Raw genomic sequence first — 13,478 nt, forward strand, 5'->3', positions numbered from 1 at the left:
AAATTAAGATATCTTAGTGGGCTAAATATATTATATATCGGTTAGAAAATATTGAATTCCGAAGTGGGCTGCAGCCCTCCATAAGTCCAACGATCACAAAAACTGTTGGCCCAAGGCCACGTTGATCATTTATACATTGTAATTTGCAAGCCCAGTTACCATAAAATTTACTAGCAAAATATTATAAGTACGGGGGTATTTATGCAAATTATAAAGATTTTGATTAATTGAAAGTATGTATTAATGTACCCTTCCTTGCAGTTTGATTGGATTATTAAAAATATTTATTTCATTAATTCCATACATTGGCAATTGAAATCTAGTAAATTATTTTAAAGATTTTAAAGAGAATTCGCAAAGTTTATATAAAATAACTTAATTTCAATTGCCTATGGAATTAATGAAGTCCATAACTTTAAATAATCCAATCTAATTTGAAGGAAGGGTACATTAATATATAATTTTATGAAGTCCAAGGTCGTTAATTGCATGCTCTGCTAGACTTTCTCTAATTACATGACTAATCTTTTCTTAATAACTAAAAAGTTATGACGATGCAATAAAATCATATTTTATTCCATTTTTGGCAGCTAAGCTCTCACAAACTTTGACTCGACGTACTTATATTTATATATATATAATTCAAAATCATTTAGATGTTCACACGTGTCAGCTTCCTATAAAGCTCCTAACCGCTCTCTCTCTCTCTCCGTAAACCACCTTCCAAAGCAGACGTGTTTATTAAACATTTTTCACTGTTCTATTCGCCGCACCTCGGGCGGAGACACCAAGCAACCACCGCCGCGATCTCCGCCCCGGTCGAAAATAAATCCCTTCGAGAATGGCCGACGATAATTCAGATAACGACGTGATATACCTCCACGGGAACCTAGACCTCAAAATCATCGAAGCCCGATGCCTCCCGAACATGGATTTGCTCTCCGAGCGCCTTCGCCGCTGCTTCACCGCCTTCGATTGCCGGAAGCCTTTCACCTCCAATCGCCGCCGCGATCACCACCACCACCGTAAGATCATCACCAGCGATCCCTATGTCACCGTCTGCCTGGGCGGTGCCCGTGTTGCCCGGACCCGGGTCATATCCAATTCGCAGCATCCGATTTGGAAAGAGAATTTTAAGATCCCTCTAGCTCACCCCGTTTCTCAGGTAATTCAATTAAAAAATCGTTCAATTAGAATTTCAGTAAATAGAAATTATACAGAATGCATATTCAGTGATTGATTAGTAAATTGATCGAATTATTTAAACAAAATAATACAGGTTGAATTCCAAGTGAAAGACAACGACATGTTCGGAGCAGAACTCATAGGTATAGCCTCCGTGCCAGCTAAGAGAATCGCCGCAGGCCAGGTGATCGACGAATGGTTTCCGGTAATAGGATCCAACGGAAAGCCCTCAAAACCCGACAGTGCAATAAGACTACAAATGACATTCAACCCTTGCCACAAAGATCCCGTTTATCTGAGTGGAATTTCGGACAATTACGGCCTAAAAGAGAGTTATTTCCCATGGCGGCACGGAGGGAAATTGACCCTCTACCAAGACGCGCACGTGATCGACGGAATGCTGCCCGACATCAAATTGGACGATGGGAAGAATTTCGAGCACGAACAGTGCTGGGAGGATATTTGCCACTCGATATTGGAGGCGCATCATTTGGTTTATATCGTGGGATGGTCGATTTATCATAAGGTGAAGTTGGTGAGGGAGCCTACTAAACCGTTGCCAAATGGCGGTGACTTGAATTTGGGGGAGTTGTTGAAGTACAAGTCTCAAGAAGGGGTGAGAGTTTTGTTGTTAGTTTGGGATGATAAGACTTCCCACAACAAGTTCTTTTTAAAAACGGTATGGAATTTTGACTTTGAAATGCTCGTCTTTTTTGTTGTTTTTTTGGCCGTCGGTATGTAAGCAGGTTTTGGAAAGATTACAGAGTTGATTCTTAATATGGTTAAAAGGGTTATGTGCCTCGTTGATGAACTCCTATTTCATATGAAATGGAGTTAATGATTGACATAAGTAGCAAATAGTCGATAATGGCTTGGACAGATCACTATCATATAAGATTTCTGGTTTTCATATTTAGATTTTTTTATTTAAATGCAGAGATTGATCGGCCTTATTGCACTAGATGTTGTTATTATAGATTGTGTCTTGTTGCTATATATATCTTTTAAAAAAATCCATAAGTCGGACTATTTCCAATGCAGGAAGGAGTAATGCAAACTCACGATGAGGAAACTCGGAAGTTTTTCAAACACTCCTCTGTGACGTGTGTGCTGGCCCCTCGTTATGCGAGCAGTAAGCTTAGCATTTTCAAGCAACAGGCATGCTTTATTCTATCTTACTAATTACACATCTATTTATGATTTCATATTTTTTAATTCTCGAAACACAAAACTGTCTTATTATAGAAACTGACGTAGATAAGTACTTGGACTTATCAAATCCATGAATACTTGTTAAGTTACCACAGGCTTGTCGAACTTTATGCATTCCACACTCCATCTGTTATCTTATAAAATAAGTCCTTCCGGCAATGTTTGCTTAGATCAGATTACGGAAATTACTTTCTTCCGGCAATGAGAATTTATACTGTGTTTTTGTTCAGGTTGTTGGAACTCTTTATACGCACCATCAGAAATGTGTGATTGTGGACACCCAACACCATGGCAATAACCGAAAGATAACGGCATTCCTTGGTGGTCTAGACCTATGTGATGGACGCTATGATACACCTGAGCACAGATTATTCACCGACCTCGACACTGTCTTTAAAGATGATTATCACAATCCAACATTTCCTGTAAGAAACTGCTCCACTTGATATTCCTCACTAATTCGCAAAAAAAATAAAAATTTATTTTTTGAACTCATGATTTGCGTTTATGTTGATCAATAGCCAGGGAAAAAGGGCCCACGGCAACCGTGGCATGATTTGCATTGTAAAATTGAGGGTCCGGCGGCGTATGATGTGCTCACAAACTTCGAGCAGCGCTGGAGAAAAGCCACTAAATGGTCTGAATTTGGACAGCGGTTTAGGAGAATATCACGCTGGCACGATGATGCCTTACTTAAGATTGAACGTATTTCGTGGATAACAAGTCCTACCACAACTGTCCCGAATGACCATCCTTCTTTGTGGGTGTGCAACGAAAACGATCCCGAGAACTGGCATGTTCAGGTTATGATCGCCTTATTAAAAGATTTTATTTTTATTATTAGTTTATTCGATACGAGGCAATCAAGGCTTTATCTTGGTTTTGTAATTTGCTTTCAACAGATTTTTCGGTCTATAGATTCGGGTTCGTTGAAAGGATTTCCCAAAAATGTCCATGAAGCTGAAGAACAAGTAATTCCCACACTTCGATGTTATTTTTATGAGCTTCCTATGTTTATTGCATGTTTATTGTCTACGAATGAATAAATTTAAAAATACTCCTTTGTTGCAGAATTTAGTGTGTGCAAAAAATTTGGTGATCGATAAGAGCATTCAAATGGCTTATATCGAGGCTATTAGATCTGCTCAACACTTCATATACATCGAGAATCAATATTTTCTTGGGTCGTCTTACGCTTGGCCTTCCTACAAAAATGCCGGTAAGCTGCTTCTAAAAAAAAAGGGCCCAAAAAGGAAAAAAGAAAGTATACCCAAAACGAAACATAACAGCTAACCAGTTAGATTAGTTAACGATCTTCTGATTAACAATTCTCAGATATTTTTTTCTTGCATCCATTTTACTTAAAATCACATGTTTATATTGTTAGGTGCCGACAATTTAATCCCGATGGAATTGGCATTAAAAATTGCAAGTAAAATAAGGGCAAATGAAAGATTCACCGTTTATGTTGTCATCCCGATGTGGCCCGAGGGTGTTCCCGATTCTGCATCTGTACAAGAAATCCTTTATTGGCAGGTAAAATATTTTTTATTGTCAACATTTCAATTGTGAAGCATTTTTCAAGAATTGGTTTCTTTTTTTATTAAATCTATATAAAATTGGAGTAACTATTGTAGGGGCAAACAATGCAAATGATGTACGAAATTATCGCACAAGAGCTCAAATCTGCTAATATTGAGAACGCACATCCAACCGACTATCTTAATTTCTACTGTCTTGGCAATCGAGAGGAATGTCCGGGAGACGAATCAAATTCTAACGGCCCAACCACATCCAATGGAAATTCCGTAATTGACCCTCTCTTCTCTTAGCATTAGTGTTTTTGTACTTCACTTAAATTACCAAGACTATCTTAAGTAGTACTACATTTATTGAATGGTGTTAATTTTAAAATTGAACTCATGTAGGATACGGCTTCAAAAAAATACGGAAGATTTATGATATACGTGCATGCGAAAGGGATGGTAGTGGATGATGAATACGTGATTATTGGTTCGGCCAACATTAACCAACGGTCAATGGCTGGTTCGAGAGATACGGAGATAGCAATGGGGGCTTATCAACCAAATTACACATGGACCAAGAAGAAAGAACATCCACATGGCCAGGTTTATTTAGTTTTTGATTTTACTAAATAAAAGAAAGAAAACAAGATCCTCGTAAAAAAATTGAAAGTAAATGTCGAAAAATACGTACTTGCAGGTCTACGGCTACAGAATGTCTCTTTGGTCTGAGCATATAGGCAGAATCGATGATTGCTTCAATAATCCTGATAAATTGGAGTGTGTGAAGTACGTGAATAGTGTTGCGGAGGATAATTGGAAGAGATATACAGCTGAAGAGTTCAATTTATTACAAGGGCACATCCTTAAATATCCGTTGGAAATCGATATTGATGGAAAGGTTAACCCTTTGCCCGGATATGAAACTTTTCCGGATGTTGGTGGTAAAATTATAGGTGCTCCGACCAATTTGCCGGATGCTTTGACCACTTAAAAGATAATAATTCACTCTAGCGAAATCATAGGTAAAATGTAGTAATACTTGGTGAGGAACTAATGTTGTAACATTACCGGTGGCCTTTGGCCGTGTTGTATCAGTTCATGTTCGAGCTTGTGTGGATTCAGAGTTAAAATCATTTTTGTATAATCATTATATAGTCTAAAAGTGATAATTCTTTTTATTTGTTCGGTGCTCTGGCATGAAATTGAATGGAAGAACAGTTGAATCAATACACAGATTTTATAGCATCTCATACATGAAAACAATTTTTTTTCACTTATACATTACAATGTCGGATAACGGTACACAAAAAATGAGATGATTTAAAATTCGGACAGGGAATTTTGTTCGGACACTCTATTTAACGGTAACTTTTCCGACCATACCAGCTCCTTGGTGGGGGGCACAGTAGAAAGAGTAGGTGCCTTTCTCTGTGAGAGTGACTGCGTACGTTTCACCCTTGGCGTTGAGGTAGTCTTCCTCGTTCATGGAGATCTTTGCCACGTCAACTCCGGCGGGAACTTCGTCCTCGTCGAAGACGATGTTGTGGGGGAATCCGGCGTTGTTGCTGAACACGATCTTCTCGCCGGCGGCGACCTCGAAGGTTTGGGGGATGAAGGCTAGTGAGCCGTCGTCTCCGCCGAGGAGGACATCGGCGGCCAAGGCGCTGCTGGCGAGGATTGCGGTGGCGGCGGTGGCGGCGACGGCCACGCCGAAGTCCTTCAACGAGGCCTTGACGGAGAGCTTGGGGACGGCGGCGGAGGTGGTGGCGACGCGGGCGGTGGTGGTCTTGGAGGATGAGGCGGCGCCGGACTTGAGTCCGGTGAATGAGGGAATGGCGACGGCGGCGGAGGTGATGGTGGCCATTGTTGTAAGGATTGTGTTGTGGTGGTGGTGGTGGTGGTGGTGCCGGTGAAGTATTGGTGGAAATCAAGAAATGGAAGAGGAAGGAAGTTGGAATTTATTACATGTGATGGAGTAGTGTTTGTGGTGAGTGTTTTGTGGAGGAGTGATTGGATAGATAAGGTGTGGATTGTTATCCACTAGGATTGATCTGATTGGCTTAGCAGGATACTATCATCTGACGTGGAATTGGATATTTAGTATGCGATGTTGTACGAAACAGGGGATGGATTTTTTGTGGAACTGGGAAAATTTGAGGTGGCTCTAATTTGCATTTGTTTTTTATAATGAATATCAAAAACAAATGACAGCAAAGTTAATAAAAGAAGAACATAAATTCGGCTTAGGGTGTAATAATCAAATTTTGCTTCCATTTCTTATTTGATAATAGAAAAATAGGCACAATAAACAAAAGAACAATTAGCAACAAAAGAAACTTACGATCGTCACGGCTTGAAATACCGAAAACAGAGTGCGTGAGAGTCGGAATGAGGTGAACAAGAAACTGAAGAGAAAAAAAGATGTAAGGATTTATAAGAGATTTGGAAGTACATATATCAGCCATTAGTATAAGTGTAGTACAACAGAAATGCACCATTTGCCACAATGGTAGTACTTACTGTACTACAAATTCTTACCAGTACAACAATGCAATATTTTCTGTTTCGAACATCAAACGAACATTAAACAGTCGTTTCCTCTGTCATAATAATAGAATCCAAAAGCATGAGACGGTAGTTCAAATCGATAAATTCTTTCTGAAAATAAAAATCAATGTCCAAATCCAGAATAATATATTTTGAGCTCTAAGGGTATTTTGCTTCAATGGCAACAATATATGGTCAGAGATAACATTCGAATTTCTATGCACAGTTTTCCCAGACTAACATCACTTGCATTATTAGGCCTCTCTATTAAGATATGAGTTCTCGAGAATCACATAATTACCGCACAATCAGAAACGAGAGAGTGACAAATTTGTACAATAATTTGTCAAATATTAACATCTGGAACTATTTTGTTCCGAGTGATCGTCACAGTAGAAACATCTGTATTTACATGTACTAAAATTAAAATACAGTCGCATGTATAAGAGCAATAGAATGTACAGACAGCAATATATACAAAACCAATTTCTCTTACATCTTACAATCCCAACAACATTTGTGTCAATGCTCACAAGAGTGGGAAAATATCGTCATTGGTAGTGTCATCACCCAAGTCAAAAAACTTGAAGCCCATTTCATCATTCGGGTTCGGGTCGAAACTTGGATCCACATAGCATTTCATCTCGTGGAACAGATTCAAATTGTCCACCAGCTTATGGAATACATTACACCCACAACACTATTATACCCAAAAAAAAAAAAAACCATAAGAACAATTGTATTTTTTATTTTTTATTTTTATTTTTATTTTCATTTTTATTATTTATTTTATAGGAACATAAGAACAAGTGTATAAGGGATGTGATAAATGTCGTTCGAGCTTTAATAATACCGTTACGACTTCAAACGCGATTTTGATCATTTTTAATTCCGAATTTTGCAAAACCCGAAAAATAGAATTTGTAGATCTGAATTAGTTTTCTAATCCAACTTGAATCACCAAAATTGAATGTCGGACGAGAAAGATATACATGAATCTATGGATACTGCCCTGTGATGTATTGAGGTATCTAAAATTCAAAATGTGACTCATTCATGCATAATTTTGTCACACGGCATCCAATCAAGCGGATTTAAGTTGGATTAGAAAGCTAAACCAAAGGACTACAGTTTTCGTGTTTCGAATCTTGCCAAAATCAAAATAGAAATATGTCAAAATCAGGTTCGAAGTCAAAACGACATTAGTAAAATTGAAACGACATTTAACATTTGAGAGTGTATAAACACTACTATACTATGTGTTCTTAATTGATAATGCCAAAGTTGCCTATAGTTTCTTGAAAGCTTTCAACACAAAGTTTAAGACAATTTCATTTAGTTCCTTAAATGGTTTTGGAATAATATTAAATATTAAAAAAAAACATCAGAAATACTTTGCTATTTGCCTGTGTGTACCTGGACAAAGACGGTGCCGTCAGTGTAGGCATGTGGATTGATGGCACGTGTGGTGCGCTGGCCACATACGTTGCACGTGAAGGCCACGCGCATTCTGCGTCTGGGGGATTTGGTGAAGAGCGACCACGGGAAAGTGGACACCCGATCCATACCTGAATGAGGGTCGGATCCCGCGGGCATGGATGGGCCTTCCATACCCGACCCGGTTGTCCATCCCCTCACGTTGGCTGCACTCAGAACCAGCCCCATCGCTGCATCCTGCAAAACGAACAACTCAACGAAATCTCAATTTGCACGCAGCTAATTTAACCTAAAAGTTTCAATCTCAATTTGCACACAGCTAATTTAACCTAAAAGTTTCAATGTCAATTTAGGATAATTGGTAAAACAGAAATAATAATTGCCTGGGAAATGAAGCGATTTCTGTTGATGGGGACGAGCGAGGATTCGGAAGAATCGGGCTTGAAATCGGGTTCGCCGCCACTGTTACTACGATTGGCATCATCTGTAAAATAGAGAAGAAAAATTGCGTCAGAAATTGATCGATATAATGGAAAAGGATCACGGAGAGAGAAAAAAGGGGAGGGAGAGCTGACTTTTGGGGGAGGTGGAGAAGCGGAGGAGCCGCCGGGAAGAAGGTTCTCTGGATTTATTGGGGGAGAAGATCGGCAGCGAAACGGCGCCGGTAGTGGTGGTAAGGGCTTCCATTTCCGATTAATTTTCTTTTTCCGGGGGTAAATTCGCAGTATTGCATACAGGTGGTGGTTGTGGTTGTATGTGATTGATTGTTGGAGATATTTTTTTTCCTAAAGGAATAATTTTCAGGCCGAAGAAATGTGGACTTGGTCATATTTTTGTTGGCCCATATTTGTTACAATATTTGGGCTAGAAATTGAATACGGGAGATAGTTTGGCCCAATAGGCGCTTGGTCTATTATAATTCATCCGGCCCTATGGTTTTTTTTTTTTTTTTTTTTTTTTTTTTTTCAATTAACCGGTACTACAAAAGAAGAAGGGGTGGAAATTGAAACGGAATTTTGAATTCCGTCGATTCTGACAAGTATTTTCGTTTTTAGAGATTTATAGATGAGTAAAGCAGGACACTCTGAAAAGAAGAAAGCAGTTTAGGTACAATCATCGTCATCGTCAATGGGAGTGTCGCCCAAAGCAAACATGAAGAATTAATTTGGTGGTACTCAGATTATGAAACTGCGAATGGCTCATTAAATCAGTTATAGTTTGTTTGATGGTACCTGCTACTCGGATAACCGTAGTAATTCTAGAGCTAATACGTGCAACAAACCCCGACTTCTGGAAGGGATGCATTTATTAGATAAAAGGTCGACACGGGCTCTGCCCGTCGTTGCAATGATTCATGATAACTCGACGGATCGCACGGCCCTCGTGCCGGCGACGCATCATTCGAATTTCTGCCCTATCAACTTTCGATGGTAGGATAGTGGCCTACTATGGTGGTGACGGGTGACGGAGAATTAGGGTTCGATTCCGGAGAGGGAGCCTGAGAAACGGCTGGAGAGAAGATCGGGAATTAGGGAAATAACCGATCACATCAAACGATGAGAATCAATGGACATTATCAAAGGTCAAGATCATTCTAAGGGTTTGACCGAACCGGTGAGCTTAAGTAGTATTGGGCTTCGATCTTGGGTCACCTTAGGTGAAAATGGTTAAATGGACCGGATATGACTTAATTCATTGGGCCAAAAAATCAAACAAATATTAAGATTAAAAAAAGGGGAATATATTTTCTCTAAGGGAGTATTAATTGCCATTAATACCCCTGGCTCTTTTCCTTTCTCTCGTGTGTTTGGTAGCACGTCAGGGATTATAAATGCACCCATAGCATAACACACCACTCTTCTTCCTTCTTAAACGATTCATCTCATTCACCATTTCTTATTTGTTATTCAAAAATATTCAAGGGCAAAAAAAAAAAAAAAAAACACAAAAAAGAGATTATTATTGCGCTTTCGGCGTTGGCTGAAATAGTCGTTATGGTGTTGGCTCGGCTCACTCAGAGATTAAAATCTTTATATACTCTACTGCCACGAAAAAAAAAGGCTAATGGTTATATTGTTTTTTTCTGATTGAGCCGCGCCAATATCTTAATGCCTTCTTCATTTATGATTGTTGTATTGTGTATTTCCTATTACGAATGCCAATAATTCAATTATCTCTCGCTCGAGGTTAGATGTTACACTCTGTTTATTTTTTTTATTTTTATTTTTTTTGTTGACGAAGGAATTTGCAGTAACAAGTGAGCAATGAGCATCGGCTAATTAACTCCGAAAATCACACGAATTGTAAACCACATTGAACAAATTAAACCACGTACGATGAGTTGTTGCAGTAGTCCGTTATTATAAACAAATATATAATTAATTTCCTAATTCAATTCGATCAGGTGCAGCTCTAAGGGTTTGTAATTGCAGCTCTAAGGGTTACGAACTCAGTTTCGTTTTCGACTCGATCGAGTTTTTGCAGGTACTAGGTCAATGGTAATTAATTGCAATACTATATCATCCATTTTTAGTGTTAATTGTAATTTGTACAGATTATTGAACGTTTGTCTTCGTTTTAAAACTAACATAATTAATTCCCTCTTAAAAATTATTTCATCTTTTATTTTACGAATATTTTGTGTTTTATGATAAAAGGCAGTGCACATAATTTACGAATACTTTCCAGAATTTTATTTTTCCGGAACTTGAACACAAAACATATACCGCTAAAGTACATGATAGTTCAAAATTAAATCCACAACTACGGGATTAACCGATTAACTCGATCGTCTCTCTTTAATTTTAATTAGTCATAGAGCAAAACTTGCAAAGCGAAAACGATTCCCCTCGGGCTAGGCTGATAAGACTTGTCCTTGTATAAATTTAAAATCATTTAATTTTCTAATTTGTGGGTGGTGAACATTTATTACAGTTACTGAACTATTTGATTCCCCATTTCACCTTTGGAGGATCTGCTACTTTGTGGATAGAGAGTATGGCTGTAAATTCTTACTCTCAAAAAAGAAAAAAGAAAAAAAAGAAAAAAAGAGTTAGTTGAGGGGAGTAAATGTGAGAAGTGGGATTGTTGGGCAGAGTCATAAATATGAAGAGCAAGTTACACTGCAAATAATTCAATTATGAAGGAAAGAAAAAAAAAAGAGAATCTCTGCAACAAATTGTTTGCCAACACAAGGAGGGAGGGATGCATGCCTGCCTGCTTTTATGTTTTGCTATCGGACAAAGATTCCCTTATTTATTACTCTTTCTTTATATTAATTAATTAAAAAATAAATAAATTCTGTATAGGTAATGTATTTGCAAAATAAATTTTTAATTTTCTATTTATTTTCGTAAAATATAGAAAATATACTTAAATTTGGATTTATAGACGAGTAGTAAAGGCCAAAGGGACAAATATGTAATATACAACTTTAAGCCCCAAAAATAGTATAAATAAATGAATGAAGTCTTTTTATTTGAAGAATTAAAACACTTTGAATTATTGCATCCGATTTAAAATCAAATGAAGATCTTTCTTTGCATAATCACTAATTATAGTGGAAATTAAAAGGGGGAAAAATAGAGTTCGAATCTATGTAGCGTGGACACAGAAACGACGACACGGAGAAAACACGGATGAGTCTCCAACACAATTGAATAAGGTTCCCGGCCCAAATTACCGCAAACCAATTTTTTGGGCTTTGTCAGATGGGCTCAACAGATAGTAGGGTTTTTGGGCTGGGCCGAAGGGAGTACACCCAAGTAATAGTTTTTCTGTCAAATTTATTTGTCCACGTGTCTCTCTCCTATTGCTCCTTCTTTATTCACTCCCTCCTTTCCAAAGTCGCGTCATAGATACATGCGTTTATAAGTAGACTGCAACGCCTTCTTCAAAACGACGTGGGTTTGGCAATGGTAGTTTCTACTGTTACATAATCTTACTATATTTAGATAAAAGTAAAAACAAAATAAGATTGAGAATTTTAGAGAGATCGAATAATGTGAAAATAAGGGTAAAGTTTAGTCAATGAATATTATAATTGAGAATTTCTAGGTCAATAATATTTCGTATTTCTCCTTGTATAATTGATTATAGGCCAGTGTAGGAATTTTAAACTAATATTTATTTATGTTTTAAAATCTCTTATCCATGTGATCTCTATAATGGAGATTTTATTTATTTATATTTTAATTGATACTAAATTATATGGTGGAGAGATGCAAAAGCCAAATTGGGCCATCACACCATCATAACATAACCATGGTCATCGGCCTCATCATTTATTTCTTGAAACTCAACGTATACACACACTGCTCTCTCTCTCTCTCTCTCTCTCTCTCTCTCACACACACACACACATACTTGATTCTCAAAACATTCAAAATACAAAACTACATGTGCCATCATTGTCCATCTTCTCCACCACTCTTTACTCACGTGACTTGGGCGATAGGCTCTCAATCATTTTAATAACAATTATATATCAGTAAAATATAATGACTTTTAGTACGTTATAGTAAAAAAGTCAGCATGCAGTCACCACATATATATTTAATTATTAAATGATCAGTAAGCTCATGAATTAATTAGTACTATATATAGGCCAGGTAGTAGGAATAATGTATTAGTGTTTAATCAGAAATGAGTAACATTTATTCCTACTAAGCCCTAATTAAGTACTTTAATTTGAAATGAAAACCAATTGATGCATGGTTAATAATTAATTAATTAATGATATATCTGTGTGTTAGTTGTGGAAATAAAGCAAATAAGTAAAGAGTAACGACTAGTGCATGCAAAGGGTGTAGTAGTAGTTGGGCAATAAATAGAAGGAGTGCGACACATGAGATGATGGTAATAAATACACAACACAAACAGCAAAATTTACAGACGAATACTACATTTACAACTAAGTGTAATAAATACAACAGTACGTTGAATAATAATTTAATTTGTGAGTGTAAGAATAAGTTTGAATATATATATATATATATATATATATATATATATATATATATATGGTGGGAGGGAGTTAAATGTAATTAATGCTAAAACAACTTATGATAATACAAAAAGGATAAAAAGAAAAAGAAAGTAAATAGTCGTCCTATAAATGGAGGGAAAAAAAAAAAAACAGTGGGAGTGCAGGGCGTGGGCTTGTGGGTGTGATGAGTGTGACATATCACTTGACAGAAAGGGAGTTTTTTCTTTCATTGGGTTCTTGGAAAAGGGATATTTAATTATCTTCTTAATTATTGCATTATATATTTTTCTTCCCTTTAATTAATTATCTTCATTATTGTTGTGAAAAGAAAATGTACATGACATGTTAGGGCTTTTTCAAATTATGAAGCTTCTAGTCTAGCCCTTGATTCCTCCATCACTAAAGTCAACACTTATTTGAGTATTTTTTTTCAAAAAAGAAAATCAAACACATTCACCGTCGTAATTATTGAAATAGCCTTCCTCCGACAACTACCATCCGATCAAAGTATCGTGTGGCAGAGTTTCTCTCATCGTGCAATACACTTAAGTTTTTTCTGTCATCGATCTTAGTATAGTTATGTG

General features: G+C 37.2%; 3 protein-coding genes and 1 long non-coding RNA gene across 4 annotated transcripts; 2 read left to right on the forward strand and 2 right to left on the reverse strand.

Moving 5' to 3' along the window:
- The first annotated feature begins 654 nt into the window (after positions 1–654).
- On the forward strand, positions 655–5,099 carry LOC105959600 (phospholipase D delta). Its single transcript, XM_012983745.2, has 11 exons — positions 655–1,165; positions 1,280–1,864; positions 2,227–2,343; positions 2,628–2,822; positions 2,919–3,200; positions 3,300–3,368; positions 3,469–3,616; positions 3,785–3,933; positions 4,035–4,205; positions 4,326–4,526; positions 4,621–5,099. The coding sequence occupies exons 1-11, from the start codon at positions 842–844 to the stop codon at positions 4,912–4,914; spliced, it is 2,535 nt and encodes an 844-aa protein (XP_012839199.2). The 5' UTR covers positions 655–841; the 3' UTR covers positions 4,915–5,099.
- Positions 5,100–5,141: 42 nt separating this feature from the next.
- DRT112 (Cupredoxin superfamily protein) lies at positions 5,142–6,445 on the reverse strand. Its single transcript, XM_012983753.2, has one exon. It carries the CDS (start codon positions 5,785–5,787, stop codon positions 5,278–5,280), a length of 510 nt encoding a protein of 169 aa, XP_012839207.2. The 5' UTR covers positions 5,788–6,445; the 3' UTR covers positions 5,142–5,277.
- On the reverse strand, positions 5,142–8,724 carry LOC105959606 (Zim17-type zinc finger protein). Its single transcript, XM_012983752.2, has 4 exons — positions 8,483–8,724; positions 8,291–8,391; positions 7,887–8,144; positions 5,142–7,170 (listed from the first exon to the last, which is right to left on the reverse strand). The coding sequence occupies exons 1-4, from the start codon at positions 8,592–8,594 to the stop codon at positions 7,000–7,002; spliced, it is 642 nt and encodes a 213-aa protein (XP_012839206.2). The 5' UTR covers positions 8,595–8,724; the 3' UTR covers positions 5,142–6,999.
- On the forward strand, positions 7,210–8,599 carry LOC148765525 (uncharacterized). Its single transcript, XR_016029537.1, has 2 exons — positions 7,210–7,279; positions 7,706–8,599. It is a non-coding gene; the product is annotated as an uncharacterized LOC148765525 (long non-coding RNA).
- Positions 8,725–13,478: the final 4,754 nt, after the last annotated feature.

Source organism: Erythranthe guttata, chromosome 14 (assembly GCF_056151865.1).
Source record: "Erythranthe guttata isolate IM_541 chromosome 14, IM_541, whole genome shotgun sequence".
Classification (NCBI taxonomy): Eukaryota; Viridiplantae; Streptophyta; class Magnoliopsida; order Lamiales; family Phrymaceae; genus Erythranthe; species Erythranthe guttata.

What these genes read in the sequence shown, in the direction of transcription:
- LOC105959600 (XM_012983745.2), top strand. Translation starts at nt 842, where the DNA reads ATGGCCGACGATAATTCAGATAACGACGTGATATACCTCCACGGGAAC. An exon ending in TCCATGAAGCTGAAGAACAA is followed by an intron (nt 3,369 to 3,468) that starts GTAATTCCCACA and finishes CCTTTGTTGCAG; the next exon opens with AATTTAGTGTGTGCAAAAAA. An exon ending in GCCTTCCTACAAAAATGCCG is followed by an intron (nt 3,617 to 3,784) that starts GTAAGCTGCTTC and finishes TTATATTGTTAG; the next exon opens with GTGCCGACAATTTAATCCCG.
- LOC105959606 (XM_012983752.2), bottom strand. Translation starts at nt 8,594, where the DNA reads ATGGAAGCCCTTACCACCACTACCGGCGCCGTTTCGCTGCCGATCTTC. An exon ending in CTTCTCCACCTCCCCCAAAA is followed by an intron (nt 8,392 to 8,482) that starts GTCAGCTCTCCC and finishes TCTATTTTACAG; the next exon opens with ATGATGCCAATCGTAGTAAC. An exon ending in GAAATCGCTTCATTTCCCAG is followed by an intron (nt 8,145 to 8,290) that starts GCAATTATTATT and finishes TTCGTTTTGCAG; the next exon opens with GATGCAGCGATGGGGCTGGT.
- DRT112 (XM_012983753.2), bottom strand. Translation starts at nt 5,787, where the DNA reads ATGGCCACCATCACCTCCGCCGCCGTCGCCATTCCCTCATTCACCGGA.